At 52.9% G+C, this 25,850-nt stretch overlaps 1 protein-coding gene across 2 annotated transcripts in view; it reads right to left on the bottom strand.

The window, feature by feature from the left end:
* The window catches only part of PEPD (peptidase D), a 111,590-nt gene that overhangs the window by 64,331 nt on the left and 21,409 nt on the right, over positions 1-25,850 (bottom strand). For both annotated transcript variants that reach the window (XM_045442523.1, XM_045442522.1), the window contains exons 5-9: positions 22,509-22,556; positions 20,842-20,903; positions 12,880-12,924; positions 3,840-3,915; positions 2,857-2,903 (exon numbers count right to left, since the gene is read on the bottom strand). In XM_045442523.1, coding sequence (XP_045298479.1) covers positions 2,857-2,903; positions 3,840-3,915; positions 12,880-12,924; positions 20,842-20,903; positions 22,509-22,556 — 278 coding nt within the window. The remainder of the gene's footprint in view (positions 1-2,856; positions 2,904-3,839; positions 3,916-12,879; positions 12,925-20,841; positions 20,904-22,508; positions 22,557-25,850) is intronic.

The following is a 25,850-nucleotide window of genomic DNA, read 5'->3' as shown; positions in this document are numbered from 1 at the left end:
AGGTATTAGTAAGATTAAAGAATTACTGTTAATTTGGTTAGATGTGATAATGATGTGGTGGTTACATAAAGGGAAAAAAACCCTCATCAGCTGAGACATCTACTGCTGTATGTACAGGTGAAATGACATCACGTCTGGAGTTGGTTTTAACTTTTTTTAATGTCTATTTATATTTGGGGGGGGCGGGCAGAGAGACAGGGAGACACAGAATCCGAAGCAGGCTCCAGGCTCCAATCTGTCAGCACAGAGCCTGACGCGGGGCTTGAACCCACAAACCGTGAGATCATGACCTGAGCCGAAGTGGAACGCTTAACTGACTGAGCCATCCAGGTGCCCCGTGGGGGTTGGTTTTAAATATAACTATAGCAAAACAAAAGGAAACACAAACTCTGCTGGGGACTTTCAGGCTCATTATACTATTCTTTTCTCTTTTTGCATAGGGTGGTGGATTTCTGAACTTTCTCATGAAAAGAGAAAAAAAAACCCTGCGCTGCCTTGGGTCGGGGAGCAAGGAGCTGGGGGAAGCATTCCGAGGGCCGCTGGCCAGAGCTCACACACAGGCCCACCTGGGCTGCAGCGGCCTCAGACTCTGGACAGTGGGTGGGAGGGCAGCTCATGTCCCTCCCAGGAGCCAGCTTTGGAGCTGGACTTCCGGCAGCTTAGGACACGGGGCTGCCACCGCACAGAAGACGTTAGGGCTCCACCCTGGGGCAAGCTAGTCCTGCTCTAATTTCTGGGTTATTTTTATTTGAGGCATCAGCTATGGGCCGATTCAGCAGGGAACAGATTTGTGAGGGCAGTGCCAATCTGGGGGACCGCTGCCCGGCCCACCTCCCAGGTAGCCCTGTAGAACCCCTCCTGGCCCTGATCCTGGCGGGGGGCAGGGGCCGCGGGACTACCAGAGCAGATACCGCACTGCAGCAGACCACGTGGAGGCAAAAGCTGGGACAGCTCTGCGTGCCTGTCCCTGTCCTCCTCCAGCGTGACAGAGCTGGGTCCTTGATGAAGCACTTGTTCCGTGCCCCCTCCTGGGACTGCACAGCAACAAGGGCCCTCAAGGCCATGTTAACCTCTCACTACTCGGGGTAAGAGGAGAGAAACACAGAGGCCCTCTGTTCTGGACTCCTTTCAGGGTTAGACTTTGAAAATGATGCTGATCCCCAAGCCACATGAGGTGAACAGAAATGCCCACAGCGTCCACTGCTGATTCTGTCTGCACTTCAGCCTCACCCCACACTGACAAAGCAGGCAGGCCAGAAAGGCTGAGAGAGGGACGTGGAGGCACAGCGGGCCCCGAGAGCACCCGGGTGGACTCAGCAAAGTGGGGAAGGGGTGACAGTACCAAACCCGTACAAGGGGCACCCCGCCATGGGGCGGGCAGGATAAAGGTGAAACTCTTTTCTGTACGTACACTTCTGACACCAAATGTGAGTGACACCGAGCAATCTTCCAATTCTCTGTGGTCACCAAATGGACGTCCTACAATTTAGTTCTGACACATGAACGGCCAGAGTGAGTACAGACCTCCCAGTCCCACAAGCCTGCCCCCACTCCAGACACCAATCGCAAGTCCAGGCCTCTGGTACTTCTGGCTGACTGGCTATAAACTGGGGGTTTCTGTGACCCCCTCCCTTGGGTTTGATAATTTGCTAGAATGGCTCACAGAACCCAGGAAAGTGTTTTACTTACTATTACCACTTTATTAGAAAGGATACGACTCAAGAAGAGCCAAACAGAAGAGGGAGGCACAGAGCAAAGTATGGGGGAAGGGCAAGGAGCTTCCATGCCCCCTCCAGGTTGCCACCCTTCCAGCAGCCCCCCACGTGTCCACCAACCCCACTGTGTAAGGTTTCTATGCACGTTCCCTTCTGCAGGCACGACTGAGTACATCACTGGTCAGAAGTCCACCTCCAGCCGCTCTCCCCCTCCCTGGAGTTTGAGGGGGGGGCTGCAAGTTCCAACCCCCTAATCTCAGCAGTGGTTCCTCCAGCAACCAGCCCCCACCTGCCACAAGTCACCATATTAGCATAAACTCAGGTGCCCTTGAAAGGGGCTTATTATGAATAATTCAAGAATTCCAAGGGTTCTAGAAGCTCTGTGCCAGGAGATGGGGGCAGAGACCAAATATGTGTTTCTTATTATGTCACAGGGGGTGTCCTCTCCCCAGTGGAGCTTCTAGCCGGTACTGTCACTGGCGGGAGACCCGGGACTGGGGGCCTCCTGCCCCAGGACCTGGGTGGGAGGAGGGCCACAGGAGCAGTTTGGGTCTGACCCAAGGGCTTCCTCATGCCATGGGCAGCAACCTGCTGACCCCTGGGTCTTGGAGAGGGGCTGAGGTGCTGGCCAGGCCACACCCCTCATGCTGGGCAGCCCCGGGAAGCGCTCCAGTGGGGCGCTATAGCCTAATTGGAGCCCAAGGTCAATGGAGTTCTCCAGAATGCTTTACGAGCCACTTAACCATTCCTCGACCCAGTCATCCAAGCACAGCAGACATAATGGCAGTGTTTACACATAAAAATGGCAAGCTTTCTTTACTAGCGGCTTTCAGAGTCACAATAGCAGCTATTTGGTAAAGTTTCCTGCAAATTGCAGAAACAAAGTCCAAGAGTGGAATGATGGGGCACTAAACCATCCTGAAAAGTAATCAGAGACTATTACCATCAAACACTCCGCCGAGAGCCGGGGAGGTGGCCACAGTCGGAAGACAAATCCTCTGCCCACGATGCCAAAGCCCTGCTCACGATCCCCACTCAATCTGTGCGCGGGGCTGCGGCGCCTCATCTGTTACTTGCTCAGGGAACATAAATTACTGTTTTTTACATTTTAATCTTTACCCAGAGAAACACGGCAGCTTACCTTTCCATCTCATATTCTTTCATTCCCACTTTTACAGCCTTCATTACCTGGAGGATGGATATTAAGCAAAGACATTTGTATTAAGGAGATAAGTAACACTGCCTTATAAATAATGTATAGCACTTTTTCAAAAGAATCTCTTCTTTGAAAAAAAAAAAAAAAGAGTGATATGTGCACACAGTGGTGCAGAAATGTAACAAATTAGAACTTTTTTAAAGCTCCGAAAGCCGCACAGTTTATTTAAACCACTCTGGAGCACTTCCATTTGGAAGCCAGTGGGCATCCAGCACCCAGCTCTACGGCACAGGCAGCGGCAGACCGAGGGCGGCAAAGATTTGATCCAGATGCCTGGTGAATACTTGATGCTCAGAGAGCGACAGTGACCGTCCTAAAAGGTTTCCTTTGTTTAGCCGTCATAGAACGTGCAGAAAATGAAACGCATACAAGAGGCTGTGGCTCACAAACGCACAAAGCCAAGACCACCACTAAGCAGGCACCAGGCCACCCGTCACCCTGACCGTCCTGCAAGAAATGCACCTCCTTACTTGCTCTGGCTCCTCAGGTAAAGTGGGAAGGTTTGGGAAGGAGGACAGTTTTTGGAAAACGGAGGACAGTAATCCACGTGCTTGAATCATGGGTGAGGACGAGAGAGTCTTGAAAAGCAGGTGGAACCTGCCGGAGTGCTGGGAAGGAGAGCCCTGCCCTCTTGGAAGTGGGGGACTTGTGGCTGGGAAATGCCCTGAGGGTGGGTGCCTTAAGGTGAGGAAGGGGCAGAGCCTCTCTTGTCCCTGCCCCCACGGGGGAAGAGAGAAAAGCCATCACGAGTCTCTGCTGGAAGGGACACCTGCTGCCTGTTCATGGGGCACTTGGGACTAAAGCTCCCCAAGACCACCCATCCCAATGGGGCCCTCCTGCCCCGCTCAGAGCAACGCCACTCGCCCACCCCAGCTACCAGCACCCCAACGAGCCTGTGCCCAACTTACCTCCCGGTGGGCCTCACTGGAGATTCTGTTGGTGTAACGCAAAACCTCCAGCTCCATGTCCGTTTTAAAGACCCGGCTTCAGAGAGAACAAAGCGGCAGGTCAGTGACTCCCAGCAGGGGCTGGCTGAACGAGCCCCCTCCACCACCGCCTCCACCCCACGCACCCCCGCCAGGGAGACCTCGGGGCCCGGCACACCTTGCACAGCCTGGGAAGGACCACAGGGCCGGCTCGCGCCCAGCCAGGCTGCAGATGGGCCGCCAAGGCCCAGGATGGATACGCTGCGCTAAGCACCGCCCATCCTGATTTAATGCCAGCCTTGGGTGTGCAGGCTGTTTCCAGTTTCAAGATCTGGAACCCACCGTGGGTGGTGGAAGAGGCCCAAATTCTGTAGCCAGACACGCCCTACCTCACTGAGACTCAGTTTCCCCATCCATAAAAGGGATAAAATCTACCTGGCAAGGCTCTTAGACCTGAATCAACTGTGCTGACTCCGGGGCTCTGCCCAGTTCGCTGAAGAGGTCTCCCGTTTCCTCCCTACCCCACCCGCCTGCCCTCGGGGCAGCCCAGGAATACCCCCTGACTCTGAGCCAGGGGTGGGAGTGGGGACAGCAGGTGGTGCAGCCACTTCCAGCTGTGAGTGCAGGTAAGAATTGTGGAAACAGCTGGTCTGCAGAGAGGAGACCAGGAAGACACGAGAAGAGAGGGGGTGCTGTGTGGGGCAGGCAGGCACAACCCAGAGACCCTCCTGTCCTTCTGACACTTAGCTGTGCCTCCTGCCACTGGACTCCAGGGGGTCCTGGGGTCCTCACAGTAAATTCATGTTAGTTTGCCCAGATCTGCTTAGGTCTTTTTGTAATCGATCTCATTGCCAAGTAAGACTCAACCAGAGAAGCTACAGAAATACTGGTTGTCTACCCCTCCACTTCGAATAAGCAACTCTAGGCCATGGGCAGTGGTGGCTGTGACCAGTCACTAACAGCCCAGCATCCTCGGTGCATCCCCCATGGCCGGCTTCACCAAAATTCCCCTCCCTCTCACGAAGGGGACACATTCGAGCAACCTCCGGATCAGCAAAGCCAGAGTGTCTGACAATGGCCTGCCCCTCTGTTCACAGTGTATCTGTCTCTCATCCGGCCGCCATCTGTGCCCTGAAGCCCGACCCGGGCCAAGGATGGCAGCGAAGGTGCCCCCACCTCCATCAGGGGCAGCAAACCTCTGGAGACTGCCCAGAAGTAGCCGCAGTCAGCCACTGACTCATGCCGTCTGCATGGTGCCATCCAGCTGGGACAGCCAGCCATCTGCCACGGGGAAGTGACAAAGGTATCCTGCAGCACCGAGATGCCCTCCTAAGACCGTAAAGCTTTCTGGGGGGTGTGGAAAATATAAACCCCTAAGCCCAGTGAGACTTTTCCCAAATGAACATCCTTTCTTTCTTGAGAAGGAGTCCCTGAAGGCTGACATTTGGCTCTTTATCATCATAAGGTGTCTCTGATTCTCCACCAGGACACTGGGAGCAGCCCACCTGGGGACCAGAAAGCTGCTTCCTGTGCCCTGGAGGTGAGGGCCCAAAGCCAGAGCAGGACTCAGGTGAGTGGCTCAGGCTCCTCAGGCCCAAATCCACTCACAGGATAACCTAGCAGCCTGATGCTTTGCTCCCCACTGCCGCCTGCTCGGTTCCAGCCTGAGCGACTGGTAAGCAAGGAGCGGGCCTCTCTGTTCTCAAATGCGGTGATGACCAGAGTAACAACACAGGTGGGAACCAGGCCCAGGCTGTGCCTGCCTCCAGCCCTCTGACCCTCTGTTGGGCTTAGACCTCTGGTCCAACCTGCCAGCTACCACTCCTGCCAAAATTCCAGACCCCCAGGCCCTGTGCCCACCCATCCGCGTGGCCTTGACCAAACCCTCACGAGGGATGAGCCAGAGCCCGTGCCTGCTGCCCCCATGTTCCAGGGCCATGAAGGCCTTGGGAAACCGCGGCCGGGTGGATGGCACAGCAAAAGCTCCCAGTCACCAGCCCCACCAGTCTCACCACGGCCCCAGTTCTGTGAGTTGCACGGGGGCATGCAGGGCGGGAGGGCTCCTCTTAACTTTATCTCCCCAAGATCTCTCCCTTCCCCTCCTTGGGCCCCCTCCCCTGCTCAGTGCATAAATGCACTCCTCTCTCTCTCCTCCTCTCCAAATTCTCAAGCCTTCCCCTCCCCACTCACGTCCTCCTCCCCACCCACTTACAAGGGAAGGGGTGGATCAGGCTCAGCACCCCAACACACACCTGGGTTCGGAGCCCACGTGGCCCCCATTACTGGGAGCTCTACGACCATCCACTTTCCTCCTCACACCCCCCCCCCCCCCGTCTTCCTCCTCCAGCCAAGCTCTATCCTCTGCTACTCTGCCACGTTTCTGGAAGGGAAACCACAACTGTCCTTGCTTTAGGCGGGGAGCAAGAGGAGCTTTCGTGTTTGATCTCAGAGCTCTCCCCCATCCCCTTCCCTCCTCTCTCCCCTCTCCTCTTCTCCCTTCAGCCCACCCCTACCCCCTGCCAGCCCCCCTCTCACAATGTGTGGGAGGACCCCAGGCTGCCAAATTCAGAGGCCTTCCCTGAGTGCGGAGAGGAAGCAGCACAGTGACCCCCGCCTCCCCTGGCACCGCTGGGCTGCTCCCATCTCCCGATAAGGCCTCCCTCCCTCCCCCTCTCCACTCTGCCTCTGCACCTGCTCCCGAATGGCTGTCTGTGGCACAGGCCTCTCAGCCGCTCCTCCACCCGCAGGTCCCCCAGGCACCTCCAGCTCGGCGGGACGCCAACTCCCTCACCTCACCCCACAGCTGCAGCGCCCCCCGCCACTTACAACAGAGACCTGCGTGCCATCCCAGATCCCTTTCTGTCCCCTATCCATTGCTCCCCCATCCAAGTGATGACCAAGGGCTGCAATTCCACCTCTATACCCTCTCTCAGACCCTCTGTTTCTCTCCATCCAGACCCCACTGCCTCCGGCCTGGACAACCTCTCTGGCCTCTTCGTGCCTCCAGGCCCATGTGCTCAGGGACAGCGGCTGCGGATCTTTGGTAAACGCAAATGTGATCGTGCTTTTCCTTGCTTAAAAGCTTTGGTGGCCATTGGCTTCTCCTCCAAGGGGACCTGGACCGGAACCACATTCTCTTCTCATCAGAGACGCAAGCACTTCCAGCCATGGAGGCCACGTCCTGTTTTCTGGCCCAATTTGAGTTTGTGGAAGATGACACATGAGGCTTCTAGCTGCTTTACTCAGGACTTACTTGTAAGTCATGTTTTAAAAAAAGGGGGCTTTCTGAGTGGCTCAGCTGGTTGAGCATCTGACTTCGGTTCAGGTCATGATCTCACGGTTCAAGCCCTGCGTCAGGCTCTGGGCTGACACCTTGGAGCCTGGAGCCTGCTTTGGGTGTCTCCCTCTCTCTCTGCCCCTCCCCTGCTTGCACTCTGTCTCCTTCTCAAAAACAAACATTAGAAGGACGGAAGGAAGGAAGGAAGGAAGGAAGGAAGGAAGGAAGGAAAGAAAGGAGGAAAAGAAAGAGAAAAGAAAAGAAAAAAGAAAGAAGTCAAACTGAATCAGGACAAACTATGCCACAAAGGCAGTTCTCCAACGAAACCGGCCTGGCCCAAATGAATCCAAGCTTTAAAGACCCCGAGAACAGATGCCTGTATGCTGGCTCACCTGATTATCCACAGGGCACTCTGGGCCTAAGTCTTGTCCAGGTGCCGGGCGTTCAGCCTGGCCCCCTTATCTCCAGGACACAAGCACCAGAAACGGTTTTTAAGATTACTGTAAAAAAATAACAAGACTTTCCAGCATCTGGCAATTTCTCGCTATCTTCGGGAAGGACTGACTACCCTGAGCCTGAGGAGGCTATTTCCATTACTCGTGGGCAGGAAAAGATAAGGAAAAAGGGATTCCACCACGGCCCCGCCTCTGTTGTCCCAGCGGCCTCCGGGGTGAGGGATGCCTAGTGTCACACTCGGCCCCAGCCTTGTTTGGCCCCGGGATGTGTGGGGTGGCAACAAGCAATATAATCTGCAAGTTTTCTATCCCCAAGAAGGGACCGAGGCTGCCTCCTCCACGAGGCATCAGAGGACCCAGGCTTAGGACAGGACAAGATGCAGTTAACAAGTCTGCGCTGGAAACAGCTCAGGCTCCTCGACTAGCAAGAGGAGGTGGCTGATGTGTACAGGCGATGCGGCACTCGTGCAGAGTCCCCAGGCCTGCGGCCACACCCGTGAGCATCATCACAGCCAGCGGGCCACTCAGGGGGAAGGCAGCGCTATGGGCAGGGGAGCAGGAGTGGGGAGAAAGTCCCTTCACTACGCCAGGCCCAGAGTCCCCTGCAACAGGCCAGAAATGACAAAAACCGGACTAGGTTGAGATTTTTTTTTTGTGCAATCTGTTTTTTTTCCCCTTAAATATGCATAGGTCACAAAACTGCCTCTGGGCATTAAACCCAGGATTAAGGCATTAATGAACTGAGGTTTGAATGCTCCACTAATTCAAATAGTAGCAAGACAGAATGAAGTATTTCCAAAATCAGTGTCTAAGTGTCAAAGTGCCACCGTGTTGAACAAAACCCATCTGAAGGGACAAGTATTCCATCCCTCCTGGAGATGAATGTGCAGGGGATGGGTCTGTGGGAGCAGGCGGGCAGAGTTCAATGCCACAGGACCCCACATCCATTCCCTCTATACCCCATGACCTGGTGTTGCAAAGGATAAAATCCCAGAACAACAGGAGGGACAGAAAGGAAAGAGCTAGTTGGAATTACATGTCTTCAGGAGGCTCAATCAATAAGCCCTCTCAAAGAAATCAGAGCCATGAAGAAAATAGCGGTTTCGCTCAGCAGTGAGCTGAGTGTGCTTGAGACGTGGCGTGGGCCGCGTGCAGGGGAGGCATGGGAGGGTCCACCTCTGCGTTTGCTGACTGGGGCCCGGCCACGCCTTCCCCTCTGCCTGATGTGCCCACACCCCATCTGCTGCCTTCTGGAGCACAGTCACTCTGCCCTAGGATCCCTACTGTCCACTTGGCTTTCCTGTTAACGTAGGGTTAAATGCCTCTTCCTCAGGAGACAAAGGCAGCAACCCTACTGGAAGACTTTTCACGTACACACCAAGAATCTAGGTCATCATCTACGTATCTTTTCTAATTCGGGACGTGTTACCAGGATGCAGGGTCCTGCTGTGCCATCCACACCTCACCATCTCCTGCGCACAGAAAGCCAGGGGAAGGAGAAACAGGTATGTTATTCCACTGCCGGATTGATACATGCAGGACACCTTCACTCTGTGTAATTAACAGTTCTAAAATCGGCGTGTGACTCAATTTAACACAGTCTCTCTTAAAACCCAAGAAGGCACACGGCAATTGCTGACATGCTTGCTCTTCTGTGACGCTCCCAGTGGTACTTAACTGAAATCCAAGGCGCCGAGCTATTAAGACTGCACAAAAGTATCTCCTTTTATTTCCTAACCTGCCTTCAGATCAATTTAATCATCTGCAGAACAGGAAAGGAGAACCACAGCCTAAATTATGGAAGTGAGACGCCTGCTCTTAAGTTTCAACTTTTGACCTCCACATCCAAACTGCAATACCCAGCACAAGAAAAGAAATTATCAGTTATGATCTTATGTTTCTGGGGAAGAGTATGATGATAGAGGAATTTACAGGAAATCAAAAAGGCACTGCTTGAGAGAATGGAAAACAATAAAGCAGTCACAGAAAGGAAATGAATGACGCCCAAACAAACACTAGGAAGGAAGCGTCCTCTGTGCTAGCAGAGGCTGCTCCTTGCCTATCAGACAGGCTCTGGGAGGAATCCCAGATCCCCAGCCCAGCAGCTAACCAGGAGCCGGGGTGCATGAGTGGCAGGGGGCATGGTGCTGAAGGAGGCTTAGCCACACAGCCCTGTGCACCTACCTGCACACGCTGACCTCACACAAGACCCATGCCGGGGCCTCTGAGCACCCCTGCATCTGCAGTGGCCTAGAGGGGACTTCGAAATGGCTGAAACTCAGGCACCCCTCCCCTCCCCCCCCACTCCTCCAGGGTGCCCCTCAGATATACAAGGGGCAGCACAAGATCCGGGAACTACCGACCTGGGCTCAGCCCCTGGCTTTTCCTCAGGCAAATCATCTCCCTGTGCCTCAGTTTCCTTATCTGTAGAATGGGGATAATCAGAGCACCTAGCTTAAAGCATAAATATCTCTTTGAATGAGGTGACATATGTCAAGTGCTTAGCACAGTGCCTTGCACACAAGAAATCTCAAAAGGTGACATTTTATTAAGCTGAGTTAGCACTTGACTTCTACTCTCATTCAAGCCTTGAGCCATCATCCACCAAGGGAGACCACTTCTGTTTTGCAGGTGAGGAAACTGAGGCTCCATGCTATAGGCTGAATATCTGTCTCCCCCCACAAAACTGGTATGTTGAAACCTAATCTCCAACGTGTCGGCATGCAGAGGTGGGGCCTTTGGGAGGTGATGAGGCCATGAGGGCAGAGCTCTTGTGATTGGGATTGGTGCTCTGATAAAAGAGACCCCAGAGAGCTCCCTGTCTCTCCTGCCATGTGAGGGCACTGCAAGAAAATGGCCACCTCGGGACCAGAAAGTCTGTTCCCACCAGACACGGAGTGTGCTAGCACTTGGATTTCCAAGGTTCTAGAACTGTGAGAAATACATTTCTGTTGTTTATAAGCCACTCATGATGGTAAATGCTATGGCAGCCTGCATAATCTAAGACACTTGGTGAATCTTCACAAGTGAGGTATTACTACAAGCTCACTGACAGATGTAGCTGAGGCTCAGAAAAGTTAAGTGACTTCCCAAGGGGTGCAAGCTGGGGTGAGAGTTTGGATTTGCTTGCGTGGAGGGTTTTTCTGTCACCCCAGGCAGTCCCTCTCCATGAGGCCTAGACAGAGGGGGTGATGAAAGCATTCAGGATGCAGGGGCCCAAAGATGTACCAGTGAGTCATAATTTAACATCACAGAAAACCCTCTCCTATAAATGAGGGACCAGCCTGCCATTGCACCCAGAATCCTTCCTTCGCTTACTTGAAGAGGGCAGTGATCAAGACCACCATGGATCTCACCCGAGAATGACTGCAGTCACTACAGAGGCCAGAACCCATGCTATTAAAACACACCCTTGAAGCAGGAAGGACAGTGTGACATTTCTAAAATAGTTCTACTGCCATCAAATGCCAAATAAGTCCTTTCTGCTGCTGGCTTTGATAAAGTTGGGAAGTATTCTTATGAATGCAGAATCCACCTCAGAGCCTTGGAAGTGTCACTAGAATTAAAGTGTGCTTGTTCCAAAGTAACGAGCTAATGGCTGATCCCTCAGGAGATGCCAGAGCGGATAACCCAGCCCGGTCTCCAAAGCACCCGAACTGTTAGCAGCCGTGAGGGAATGTCATCTGCGGGGTGTAAGTGGGTCCTGGGTATCCAGGATTTAGTCTTCTGTCCACTGGGAGCTACAGATGGGCCAGGCGTCTGTTACTTTACAAAAACAAGAAAAGGAGGCTGTGAACGAATAGGACCCAGGTCCCATCCTCTGAGGGCGCGCGGCTGCCGACAGAGCTGGGCTGGCCAGCCTGCCCTCCGGTGAGCGCTCCCAAGGGGTCAGTCCCGATGCCAGTCCCGATGGCCCTCGGATTTCCACCTCTGGCCCAGCCTCTCTCCCACCGGAACCTGCTTCAAACTCAACATGCCCCAAACAAGTCCCCGATCTGTCACGGCACCTGCTCTTCCCAGCCATCCTCATCTCAGTGACACACCACCCAGCTGTTTAGGACAAAAAAACGGAGTCACCTTCAACTCCATCCTTCAGTCGTGTCACAGCCGGCTCCTCCCAGGGGCGTTCCCCTGGACTGCCACGCCACTCTCAGCTCTGTCACACCGCCTTTCCCCTGCCACCTGGGCCCTGCAGCAGCCTCCCAGCTGGCAGCCTGTGCCCTCTCTTGCCCTAGAATTGAGTCTCCAGACTGAGGCCAAAGCGATTGTTTAAAACACAAACACAATCCTACCATTCTCCTGCTTAAATTCGTCAAAGGTTTCCCACGGTTCCCGTTTCTCTCAAGATCAAGTCCAAGAGGACACCGTAGCCAACTTAGCCCCCTGCCCATCTCTCTGACTGCCCTCAAGGCCTCGGAACACGCGGCCCCTGGACCTGCATCATCTTCTCCTTCTTCCTGATGGAGCTTCCCCTAGTCGGAAGGTGCCCAAACTCCAAGACTAGGTGAGCAAGACCTCCCAACCAGATGGGGAAACACGACCACAAGGTCATAGCATCAGACACGAAAGGTCCGCGCACCTCCCCGCTGTCAGGTGATGAGGTGCCAAAGGCCCCACCTCGCCGCTCTTCTACATTCAGAGTAAGTGCAGCCTTAGAACCAATAAAACACGTGTTATTGCTGAGCAACTCGATGGCTTAGGAAGAAAACTGGCGGCACGTCAGAGCCGGAGGGCCACTTCCAGGGCCCACGGAGGCGATGCCCAACCCGAGAAGGTTGGCCTTGCTGTGACCTAACAGAAACCAGTCGTGCTGCAGGACCGGGCTGCCAGTATCAGCAAGGGAGGAAACTAGGCAACACAAGAACACATACAAAAGGATGGCAACTTGTCAGGACACAGATGCCACAGGAGGAAAACACGTTTACCTTTCTGGTAATAGCATTATGGATGATGTCTGTTTTTCTCTTTTCATTATCTACTTTAAGTGAGCTATGTAAGTGTGGCTCGCTTAGGGTAGGAGTTTTTAAAAGACTGCTTAACAAAGGAAAACATAAATTTAATTGACATTCAAGTGATTTATGCCCTTTCAGAAAAACAGACCAACTGGCGCGCGCGCGCACACACACACACACACACACACACACACACACACAACCAGAGAAGAGAGCTGTTCTGGGGACTGTCTTGTCTGAGGGGCTCTCTGAGATGGAGCAGGTGGCGACAGCCGGGTCTCTGAGCTTCCTGAGCGGAAGCACAACCAACAGCCAAAGCAGCCACAGGCAATACTCACCACTCCACGATCTCTGGATGAAGAATGGTGTTGTTGACATTAAACCTGCAGAGGAAACACAAAGCAAGCCTATTAGTTCAATGGCCCATCATCTCCCAGCAAGAGATACCTCTTTCAAGACATACCAAGAGAGGACATGACCCAAAGAGGGCCGCAAACTATAACTCCAAGACCCTCCGGCCCACAGAAGACCTGCCGCCCGCTGCTTGCAGCAGACATGCGGCCGCACCGAGCCCCCTAAGTGCTGTCACTTGGGAGAGCAAGCTGCTCGGCTGCGAAACTACCCTCCACTCTTGCCAGGCAGACCTAGCCTCCTCTGTCAAGTGTACCAACACACTTACAACAGGAGTCCCAGAAGAAAAGGAGAGATGAAGGAGAAGAATATTTGAAAAAATAATAGCCCAAAATGTCATCGATTTAATGAAAAACATTAATCTACACATCCATAAGGCCCAATAAACTCCAAACAGGATAAGTCCCAAGAGATCCACACTCAGACATATTATAATCAAACTTTCAAAGGACAAAGAGAAAATCCTGAAAGCAGTAAGAGGGGAAGAGAAAAAAAAAAAAAAAAAAAAAAAAGCATGACATACAAGGAACCCTCAATAAGATTAATGGCTGATTTCTCATCAGAAACTATAAAGGCCAGAAGACAGTGGGATGAAAGAAAAAAAAGTGTCAACCAACATTCTATATCCAGCAAAGCTGTGTTTCAAAGATGAAAGAAAAATTAAAACAGTCCCAGATAAACAACCTGAGAGAATTCATCGCTAGAAGACCTATCCTACCAGAAATACTAAAGGGAATCTTTCAGACTATAGTGAAAGAACCCTAGACTCACTCAAATCCACGTGAAGAAAATGAAGGCATTGAAAAAAGTAATTACATAGGCAAGTACAGAGACAGTGTAAATGTATTTTGTGTAACTCCTTTTTTCTCCTCTCTGACTTAAAAGACAACTGCAAAAAGCAACAATCATAAATCTGTGTGGACCAACACAACATACGAAGATGCAATCTGTATGCAACAACAGCACAAAGGAGGGGACAAAACAAAGCTACATAGAAGCAAATTTGTTGTAGACTACTGAAATTGACATTAATGCAAACTAGACTGTTATCAGTTTAAGAGGTCATTTGTAATCCCCCAGGTAACAACTAAAAATATAATTAAAACAAGGGCACCTGGGTGGCTCAGTTGGTTAAGCCTCCAAATTGGGATCAGGTCATGATCTCATAGTTCATGAGTTCAAGTCCCACATCAGGCTCTGTGCTGTCAGTGCAGAGCCTGATTTGATTCTCTGTCTCCCTCTGTCTCTGCCCCTCCCCAACTTGCTCGCTCACGCGCGCACTCTCTCTCTTTCAAAATTAAAAAAAAAAAATAGCTTAACGAACTGAGCTCATCAGCATATAAAAAGGATACACACCATGACCAAGTCCAATTTAGCTCAGGAATATAAGGTTACTCTGACAGACAAAAATAATCAGTGTAATATGCTCTAATGTATTAATTATATTAATAATTTATATCAACAGAATACAGAACAAAACCACATAGATACAGAAAAAGGATCTTACAAAATCCAACAACCTTTCGTGATAAAAAAAAAAACTCAGTAAACTAGGCAGAGAAGGAAACTGCCTCAACCTGATAAAGATATCTACAAGAAACCCACAGCCTACATCATAGTTAGTGGTCAAAGAGGAAAAGCTTTCCCCTAAGATGAGAAGCAAGGCAAGGATTTCCTTTCTCTCCACTTCTCTTCAATATTGTACGCAAGAAACATCTGTCACAGTGATCATACACTGGAAGTCTCAAGAAATTTCAAAGCACTGAGATACAGAAAATATACACTGATTACAGTAGAATTAAACTAGAAATCAGTAACAGAAAGAAAACTATAAAATCCCAAATTGTTTGGAAGTTAAGCAACAAACTTCTAAAGACCCACTGTTCAAAAAAGAAATAACAAAATTAGAAACTAAAAGCATGAAAAATCAGAACTGGTGAAATGCAGCTAAAACAGCACCCAGAGGAAAACTAATAGCTCCAAAACGTACTTAGTGGAAAAGAACACTGAAAACAATGATCTAAGCTCCCATCCCAAGAATGTCCCTTTCTTCTCTCTCAAGAAGCTAGAGAAAGAACAAACAAACCTGAAGAAATTAAAAGGAAATGAAAATGTACAGAAATCAATGAAATAAAAGGCAGACATAAAAATAAAGAAAAATCTACAAAGTCAAAATGTGTTCTTTGATAAGATAAACATAACTGACAAGGGGACCCCAGAAGACAAAAAGATCAGGTCGGGGTACATCATGTGTGACCCAGAGCCCAAGCTGTCAGTGGGAAAGCTGGGGAAGCCTGGCATGGCCCAGCACAAAGCACAGGCCTCAGCAGAGAAGCTCCAGCAAGCCTTCAACCCTTTGGATTCTGAGCCCTGCTCCATCTCAGGTCAGGATATTACACACAGGGCATGCTGGCTTGTGACCAGGCAAGGACTCTCCATGGCCCCATTACCAGGGTTTGAAAAACACCTATCTAATGCCATGGTTGTGCAGCTGGTACCCCCACTGCTGGCTGAGCCCATCGAAGAAGGAGGGACAGAGGAGAGAAGGGAGAAGGGGGCATTAGCAGGCCGGGAGGATTCTAGCTCTCCAAAGCTGTTGGGAATCCTAGCTACACAAATTCAAAGTCACCTGACTAATTCAAAGTCACCTGAAATGCTGTAGAATCAAAGCCCTACTTGTGAAATATCAAAGAGACCTCAGGCAGCCAACATGGTTTGGAGTCAAGAGCAGAGCAGCAAATGACATAAATCAAGACGACAACCCAGGCTCTGCCTCCCATTTCCCCAAATGTCACTTTGACATTAGGAAAAGCAATGGCCTATCTACTCAGCAGGCAAACACAGCAGTAAAATCTCACTTTATAAAATGTACATACGTATGCACACGTGCACCCGTGCACACACAAGCAGCAGAGTGACCCAGCGCACAGGTAACATGGATATAAAGAGACAGGTAAGATGAACACACACACAGGCAGGCATGCGCTTAGGAAGAGATGCACGTAGACACACACAGATGTGTATGCAACACACACACACACACACACACACACACACACACACACAGGCATGTAGATGCACCCAGACTAATACACAAAGATCCACCCCTAAATATACACACATAAACCCACAGATGCACATAAATGCACACTCAGATACAAAAACACTCAATACAGGGGCACCTGAGTGGTTCAGTCGGTTAAGCGTCTGACTTCGGCTCAGGTCATGATCTCATGGTTTGTGGGTTCGAGCCCCACATTGGGCTCTGTGCTGACAGCTCAGAGCCTGGAGTCTGCTTTGGATTCTGTCTCTCCCTCCCTCTCTGCCCCTCCCCCACTCACGCTTTGTGTGTGTGTCTCTCTCCTCAAAAATAAACAGTAAAAAAAATTAAAATTAAAATAAAAAAAACCCCACAAAAACCAAAAACACTCAAGACACACACAGAAGAGTCCAAAAGACATTCACCGCAGCATTGGCGGGGTTTAACTTGGGGTGATGAAATTTGGGTATTACCTCTGTGTAGTCAGCATTTTCTATGATGAGCATGTATCAACTGGGTAAAAACAACAACAAACCCATCAGTGCCTATGAGGGTGGGGAGCGCGTATCCTAGAAGCAGAGGGTAATTCCCTGATGGGCTCTGCCTGAGAGACGGGTGACAAAGGGTGAGCAGTATGGGCCCAACCGTCCCTGTCCCTGTCCCTGTCCTCCTCCCTGCAGTTTCTAACCCAAGGAGGGAGGCAAGGCTTGCCGGAGAACAGGCCCTAGAAGGGCCCCCCACTGCCCACCCTTGCTAGGGGCTGGGGTTGGTTCCTATCTCCTCATGGAGACTCCATGGGCCATAATGAGAAGCCCACACCTCACAATGATACACAAGTTAACAGTAACCACAATGCCAAGTCCCCAAGCCACAGACCAGCATTTTGTTGCGATCATCAGGTTTTAAATAAAGTCCCTCTATTTCCTGGGTTTAAAAATTCACATCTTTGAATATTAATACTCCTACATTAGCAACCCCCAAATTCAGCAATTTCGTATTTAACTGCTTATTTAAATGGAATTCATTTGTAACCAATTGTCTTCAAATATGCAAGGCAATTTAAGTAAATGCCAGAAGATAAGAGATATGCTTGTCCTGAATAACCAGCTGATGTGAAATATCGACCATATTTCTCTCTCAGACAATGGCATGACACTGAGCCCTCAGTAACTCACTGCCCTGGCCTAGGGCTCCTGGGCAGTCTGCCTACTTTGAAGGGAACTATTTTATGCCAAGAAGGCACCCCCATGGGCCACTTGGCCCCCACAGATCATCTTCTCCTTCATGGTCAGTCTCTTTCTCTCTCAGGAAAACCTGCTCTAAAATCTACCTCCTCGGATGCTAACAAAGATTTATCACGCCTGCCTCTGCTCCCAGGCTACAGGAACCAACCTCTCCAGGCAGCTGTGGGAGGGAGCCCACGGGGAGACCTCACATCCCCCCACTCCTGCACAACCAACCTCTTCACCTCAGCTCTGGCTCACCCCAGCCACAGAACAGTCCTGGCCATGCCCTCCCCAGGACCTGGCAAGAAGTACCCGACCCCACTCTCCAGCCAGAGTCCATGGGGTGTCTGATCCTTCCACATCTTCTGTGGGACTTATCCCTGCACCAGTGTGGCCACACGTGGAGCCGTGGCCTGCACCAGAGCCCAAACTCAGCACAAAGCCCAGCAGACTCTCCCCACCTGTTCCCGTCATCCCAGAGAGAATAGACACACTTCTCGGTGACCCCAGGGGCTCCAGGCCATCAGGAGGCCCCGGTGCATGTCTACCCTTCCCACCTCACCCTTGTCTTCCTGTTCCCTCTGCTCCTGTTCTCTACCATCACCACCACTGCGAGACCAGCCACATTCCCCGACGTGGGTAGCAAGCAGCCTGACCCTGATCTGAGAAGGCTGAGACAGGTCTGAGGTCTCCCAGAACCAAACCCACAGCCCCACCAAGGTCACAGACCCAGAGGCAGCCAGCCCCGAGGAGCCATACTTGGAGAGAAGGTCGCAGGCCAACTGTCCACCTGGACCAGTGCCCAGGGGGTCTGGACTGGGTGGACATGTTGAGGCCACCATTCTACTATAAGCTCCTTCCTCCCCTCAGGCCAAGGGATAAAGATGGCCTGGGATGGCCCATCAGCATAAACCAAGAAGCGAAACCGGAACTTCTGCCACAGCAGGTCAATCAAAAATCCAAGACGCGAGGTGTTTCAGAGAAGTTCAAAAGGGTCAAAACCAAAACCTCCGGGAATAAGGTGCTTTATTATAACCGATGATAGAAGCTGATGGAAAGTAGGACAATAGCAAGATTCACCTTGCTTAGGAAACAGGCTATTATTAGCCCCAGCAAACAGCTGGAGACAAGGCAGGCAGGTGAACATAGTGGCTGAGCCGCAGCAGCCCTCAAGGACAATGGCAGAAGTCAGGAGGAGGTAGAGTCAAGGCGCTGGCAGCCAGGATGGTGGGAGGCAGGGGTCTGAGCTGCACCCAGAGCCCAGGAATACAGACATGACTTTCTGTACGGAAGCCACTGGCGGGCAGCTGGAGGCAGAGACTGGGGCCCAAGGTCATACCCGTGGCGTGTGGGGTGGGGGCACCTACCACAGGCTCCTCCCCAACAGAACCCCTGAGGGTGGAGCTGCTCAAAGGGTGCCCCAGTGGGATGAGAGGCCCAGAGGGAAGGGAGGGAGTACCACGGGCAGGCCAGGGGACTCCAAGGCAGAGAAGCCCAGGGGAGGCCTCTCACCAGCAGTGCATCAGCCAAGGCACACGGGTACAGAAGCCAATCCCTCAGCACCGGCAAGCAGGAGCAGGCTCTCAGCCCAGTAGTGAGGGGCCTGGCAGTATCCCAGAGTCAGCCCCGCCTGGACTGGACTACAGATTAGAGGGGGCCCAGTCCAGTGCCTGGGGAGAACATGCAACATTAAGGCAGTCCTGGCTCTCCAAAAAAGCTTCCAGATGCTGACCAGGTGGGGTGGGGGTTTGGCAGAGCAGAGGCTCCTCTGGGCTCTTGGCAGGGGCTAAGGAGTCCCAGGGAGCAAAAGGGGACAGAGGCTGAGGTCTGCCTACTGAAGGGAGGTCATGTTCGCAGCAGGACTCCTAGCAGGGAAGGGGAAAAGGTCTCGGCTTCCACTGCCCCCTGACTGTGAGGTCCCTGGAATCTCCCCATGCCTCTTCTCTGGGAAAACTTGGGGAACAGCCAGCAGAGCTCTGCTCTCAGGGGCCACATCGTGAGCTGCCTCCCAGGAACCACACCTGCCACAGCACCTGCCAGACCTGTTCCTGGGGTGCTAAGGAGGTTCTCGGCATCAGAAACTCTGGAGGGGGCAAAGAACCCACAGCTCACTGGTACTGGGAACCTTATAATCAGTGATCCTGAAGTCCACCTGGCTCACTACATAGATGGGGAGACCAAGGCTCAGGAGGCAACGGGGGGGGGGGGGGGGACTTGATGGGGGTGTGCTTGTGAACAACTGTTTACTGAGCGCCAGCTCCGTGCCAGGCTCTGGGGGAGCAGGATCCCGTTTCACCCCCAGGGCAAGCCCAGGCAACACCACGCTACACGTGGGGGAGCTGAGGCTCAGAGGGCAAGCTCTGTTTAGTTCATAGCACCAGTCAGTGAGGTGATCACCAGGGCTCCCTGCTCCCACTCAGGGCCTTCCCCACCAGGCAGAGACCGATGAGAAGCTGGAGGGGCCAGCCCACGGGAACACAGACGTTGGTGTTGGTCAAGATGGGTGAGCAGGGCAGCGGCACGTCCACAGTGCTGGGGGACCGGGGGAGGCTGGGCCCAGGATAGGCCACGGTGGGCTGGGCCCCACACCTCCCCCTCCGGGGCCTGGGGAGAAATGGCAGCTCCACAGCCAGCATTTCAGAGAGCGAGCGCGTGGCGTGGCCGTTCTGAGGAAACTCCCAGGAGGACGCAGGGATTTGAGCAATGAGAAGCAAACCTGATACCCGCCCCCGTCCCATTGCTCTGATCATTGGGGGAGTGATACATATTTATGAGCTCATAATCCTTCCTAATCACCCCTATATCACACAGCCACACAAACTCCCTGTGGCTCAGGCTCATACATAATTATAAGGCACTTCCTCTGTCACCGCCTCAGTCCACCAAAGGACGACAGGACGCGGTGGCAGTGGTGCAGAGTTAGGCTCCAGTGGGGGAGGAGCTAGGAATGGAGGCCCAGGAGCAAGGCTGGGAGCTGTCCACACTCAGCAGCCTGTAGGAACAGGTGCCTCCATTCAAGGGCTCCTCTGCTGCAGCCTGGGGCCCCACAGACGCCCCAGGGCCAGGCACGAGCCGGCCCAGGGACACAGCACAGCTAGCAGGTGGCACTCTCCAGGGGCCTTGGCGTGAAGGGGACAAGGAGGGCAAAGTGCTCTCTCTGGGCCCCACATCTGCCTTCCTGCCCGGAGAGGTCCAGGAGGGGAAGCAGGGATTGAAGACTCTTCCTGGAGCTAAATGGGGGAGTAAGGGCAGGTAAGGGGGTCCCTGAGACTGGGGCAGCAGGGGACTCAGTCTGGGAGAGGTTAGCAGCCAAGAATAAGAAGGGGCTGAGAAGAGCAAAGACCACAGAGCTCAGAGCAGGTGTCCAGAGGGAGAGCAGGCCCCCGCCTGTGTGTGCTCCCCAAGCCTGGGCAGGTCTGCACTTGCATTATGGAGCTCAACAGAGAAGAAGTTGAAGTGATTTTCGGCAGATTATTTTCTAAACATTTCCTCAAAATGCCCAACTAACTCCTTAGCCTCTTCCTGTTCACGTACTTTATGTCTAGTTTGTAGACAGGGCAAGGCCTGCTGGTGAGATGTGAGGGGGGCAGGACGGACACCATTCTGGGGGCCCCAGGACTCACCTGCTGATGCCCTCGAAGGAGGCCTCCCTGCAGACACTGCCGCTGTCGGTGTTGACACCACGCTGCAGAGACAGAGGGAGCGTTAAGGGTAGACTCGTCACACGAGGCCACGGCGCAGGTCCCCACAGCCTGCGTGGGAGTGCCTGCCTCCTCCATCCAGCCTTAGGACTGGGGAAGAACCTAGAGCCCCCACCCCTGCCCGGCAAACATATCCATCCCTTCCTGCCTGTCAGGTAGCTCCCAGCCAACCTCCCCCTCCCCACAAAGGCAGGCAGTTCCTTTCTCTGCCGCAGCTTGAAAAAGGAGGAAGGGGCCACACAAACAGTGTCCCCGGGGCACAGGAGCCTCCTTTATCAGATCACTTTGCCGAAACCAGCTCAGGCTGTGCAGGCACAGATGGGGGCGACAGGACCAGGCTCCACCACCGATCTGCTCTCCCGGGCCGGCCTCATCTCCCTCACACACATATGTGTACACACGCTCCCCGCTAACGGGGTCCAAACAGCACTGTCAGATCCAGCCCTCCCGAGATGCAGGTAGGACCCAACTCAGGCATGACAGGCCCTCCCCGGTGACACGAGGAAGCTGCACTACATCTCTTCTTTCTCTAGCTGTAAGGAGACTCCAGGTGGAAAGGACAGGAGACAGACCAAGGGACTCAGAGAAGAGTGTGCCATCCCCACAGAGACAAGGCCTTCTGACCCACCCTCTGCCCCCAGGAACCGCAGGCCGATGTTTAATAACGGCCCCCAGAGAAAACACACCGGACCGTCTCTGACCACAACCATCTCACGGAATCTTCCTTCTTGGCCATCAAAAGAGCAGAGCGGAACAAAGAGAACATGTGAAGGGCTCAAGTAAATAAATAAATAAATAAGCAAGAAGAACCATTTCTGAAGAAGGACCGATTAACAAGGGAGAGAAAGGTCACTTTGGGAGGGAAGAAGGGTTGTACACTCTCCATATTTGAAACTCCCCAAGGTCAAAAAAGCGCAAGACAGCAGTCTTCTTCTCTGAGCCACTCCGCAGCCCCAGTGCCCCCACAGCCCTATTTAAGGCACCACAGGCCCATCGCGCACCCCACCCAGCCCCAGGTGGCACCAGGGACCCACCACACACCCTGCCCCACGTGGTACTAAGGACCCACCATGCTCCCTACCCCACCCCACCCCATGTGGTACCAGGGGCCAGCCATGCACCCCACCCCACCCTCAGGCTGTGGCAGGCCCTTGGTCATTCAGTGTACCCGATTCTAAATCTGATGCCACAAGCCCAGCAACCTCGTGGGCAGATGCCACAGGTGCATCTTTAAAATCCTATTAACAATGGAGGAGACACAGGGTGGAAGCACATTGATATTCTACATCCACGGATTCCAGGAGCTCAGCCTGACACAAATACATTCTCCGGCTGGGTTTTATTTTAACCCTTAGAGTAGGTATCTTGTCACAGCGGCCTTCTGCCAGAACACAGCACATCCCAGGGACACGGGAGAATTGAGGTTGTGACCCTGGACACGTTCAGCCACCCCGGATGAGAAGGTGTCGCTCTGTGTCACCGATGACCATTCCTCTAGGTTCTCAATCCTCCCCTATGCCTCTGCTGGGACAGGCAGCTCCCCGAAACCCTTCCCCGTGGTGTCCGGTCCCTGGATACCAGCCACTTACCAAAGTGAGGAGCACAGAGGGGCCTTGTGATGTCAGGACACTGGCAATCTGAAAGGTCAGAAAGAAAAATCCACTTTTGAGCAACCGTGAAGACGTTCGATGGAGATGATACACCACCATTACTTAATCATGGCGGCTCACATTTATGGAGCACAGTGTTAAAACGGGCAGTGACGTTGCTGTCCCCATCCTGCCGCTGAGGACTCTGAAGCTCACAGAGGCCAAGGGACTTCTGAAAGCCACACGGCTATCAACTGGCAGGGATTCAAACCCAAACATGGCACACATTCCCACATGCTGCCCCACCTCCAGGCCCCACACACATCCCAGGCTCCAAACCGCCAGACCTGCCCACCCTGCGAGGCCAGCACCTCTGTCCATCTGCCAGTCCCGCCTAAAAGACCTGTTCGTAAGAGCTCTTAGGCACTGATCCCAACAGCCTCCTGTCCCCAGGGCAGACACTTTCCTCCCTGTCCCCTATTCATCTCCTAGACCCTGTCTACCCTCTGTCCCCCATCCTACATCCCTACTCTCCATCCCTGCTCCCCCTTGACCCATGCAGGCCTCTTGCCCCTGCATGTTGGTTGCTTTGCACCCCGACGCCATGAAGGAGCGTGTCCTGCAACCCCATCTCTCCACGCCTTTGCCTGGGCTCTCACCTCTGCCGGGCGCGCCTCCTCCCCACCTCATCAGTGCGTACTGAGAACCGAGGCCCTCCGGCCCCCCAAGACAGGCTCGCTCATTCTCTCCTCTTCTGCCCCATTCCTTCAGCAAAGCACCTACCACCCTGCATTAGCCATGACATCTGTACCCCAAGAACGCCAACCACCCCAGTGGGAGCACTTTCTCCCTCTCCTGGCCCCCACTCCTCAGTCTGCCCTGCATCTTGGCTACTGTAGCTCCTACTGCATTTGAGCCACCCCCCCCCCACCCTAAACTCCTTCACACCCCGACACAGGGCGAGAGTGAGGAAGATTTGTGTCTTAAACAGCCTTACTGAGCTACCACTGACATACTCTATAATGCACATATTTAAAGTGCACATTTTGATAAGTTTTGACATATGTATATCTATACGTGATTTTTTAATACTGAGAGGCTCCCAGAGAAAACCTGGAATATACTGAAAAGTATAAGAAGATAAAATACACCTACAATCCCATCCCCAGAGACTTTTTTTTTTTTTTACCTCTGCACATAAAAACAGAGATCTGTAATGACATTTGGATCATAAGGAGTTACACACTTCACTTATTTCCTGAGATTAAGTACTCTTCAGCCACGTGACTCCCACCAGTCACTACGGCCGGGGATGGTAAACAGCCAATGAGCCCCTGATCACGGCCTGCGCCAGTCCTCCAGACATCATCTCATTTCGCCACCCGTGAAGCTGGTGCTACAAATGTCCAGATTTCACATATGAGAAAGACTATGGGTTCGCTCATTTGTTGAGGTTCACAGTTAAAAAAGAGCAAGCCTCGGAGCTGAACATACGGCTGCATGGCCCTCTCTCAATAGATACGGCACACGATTTACTTACTCATTCCTCCACTGGACACTTAAGCAATTTCTCATGGTTAACCAGTATAAGTAATGCCTGAGGAACATTCTTCTACACGTGTTTATTTCCTTAACATAAATTCCTTTAAAAATTTATTTCCTTAAAAACAAAATTAGACCCAGTGAGACTGCTAGGTGAAACGCCATATACGCCATATACGTTGACCTTTTTGATGCCACTGGCCGGGTTACTCTCCACATGTGCACCAACCGTCTTCCCACCACGGTGCACAAGGCTCCCTCCCCACCCGGACCCTCCCCTCTGACTCGGAACCGCTCTGAACACTGAATCGCCCACCTCTGTGCTGCACAAACCAACGGCTTGGCTGAATCCCCGCCACTCCCGCAGGCCCTCCTGGAGGAGTGGGGGGCGGGGGGGGGGTACTCATTAAAAGAACAAGAGCTGTGCATGTCAGGCCCCTGGGTGTGTTGTCACGTCGATGTGAAGGGTCTACATTCATCAGCACAGAATGATTCCGTCAATTACGGCAGCAGCACCGGAGAGCAAGCAGGCACTTGGGGATTGTATGTGCTACTGTCCTTGGGAGAGGGGAGCCACATAACAAATGTGTGGTCTGACGGTTTTTCTCTTGGCAACGGCTCAGGACGTGCCAGTTAGGAATAATGCAGAAAGCAGTCCTCTCTGCACTGCCTGATGTGCAGGCGGGTCGAGCCCCGACACCGAGCAGGCTGGGCGTCTGCTACTTCTGGCAGGGCAGCGTCTTTCATCGACCACGGCTGCTTGAGCGGGCCCTGGTTACCTTTGCAGTTGCAAAACCTCCCCCAGCCTGGCAGGTCCACCCGCCCTTCCCCATGGACACCCATTAGCAGTACATTCTCATCAGCAGACCCTGATTCCAGGCCTGGCGATGAAGGAGACAGGACGCGCCTGTGTGTCGCCAGCTCAAAATGCAGCTCCGGCACACGGGACGGCACGGCTCTGTCAGCACAGGGCCTCATTTCCACGGAGCGGTGGTCACTGGGGACCCATCAGCTCTCACAAACCAGTGCCATTAAATGCCCCTGACTTGCTTCGTACCACGGCCAGCATCGATTTCCCGGGCAGCCGGGCCTCTCTGGCAGGTCGAGGTAGATGGCACACACAGAATTTAGCAGGGCCTTGTGCACAGGGACCCTCCCCACCTTGGGGACAATCAGAGGCTTCCCGAGGACATCTTATGCGCCTTCATGTCCAGGGCCCCAACCAGGCCTGAAGGCTACTCTTCATGGGTGATGATCCAGAGAAAGGGGCAGGACAGTCCTTAAATGGTGCTGGTAAGAAAGCCTGCGCTGCTCTAGGGAGCTGGACCTTGCAAGCATCTGAGCTTTTAAAAATGAACTCTTTTCCATGGCAGTCAAAAACAGGGGTGCAACTTGGTGGCTGGGAATGCATTTAAAAACATGAACTTGTTTCAAAAATTTAGGTATCAGGAAAGATCACAAACCACATGGATTTGCAGCCACTCCTGACAAAATGAAGTTTCCAGCAACTCTGGACCAGCAGTCCAGATGTAGCAGCCATCCCCACAGGGCCCCCACACCCCTGCCCTCAGACCCCGCCATTCCCTGATGCCTCTCCACACCGAGGCCGAGAGGCAGGCAGCATCTGTCTCTGTGCCACCACAATGGTATCTCTTTCATCCATCCGGCCTGCATCTGAGCCAGTGACCCTGGCACCTCCCAACACATGCCCGGCACCACAAAGGAGAGCAAGGGCACGAAACGTGCCCTCCACCCTGCAGCTGCCCTCCCATGAGGAATGCCAGCCTCTGCACCGCACTT

The sequence above is a fragment of the Leopardus geoffroyi genome, chromosome E2 (assembly GCF_018350155.1).
Source record: "Leopardus geoffroyi isolate Oge1 chromosome E2, O.geoffroyi_Oge1_pat1.0, whole genome shotgun sequence".
Classification (NCBI taxonomy): domain Eukaryota; kingdom Metazoa; phylum Chordata; class Mammalia; order Carnivora; family Felidae; genus Leopardus; species Leopardus geoffroyi.
This window is presented reverse-complemented; position numbering and strand designations above follow the sequence as displayed.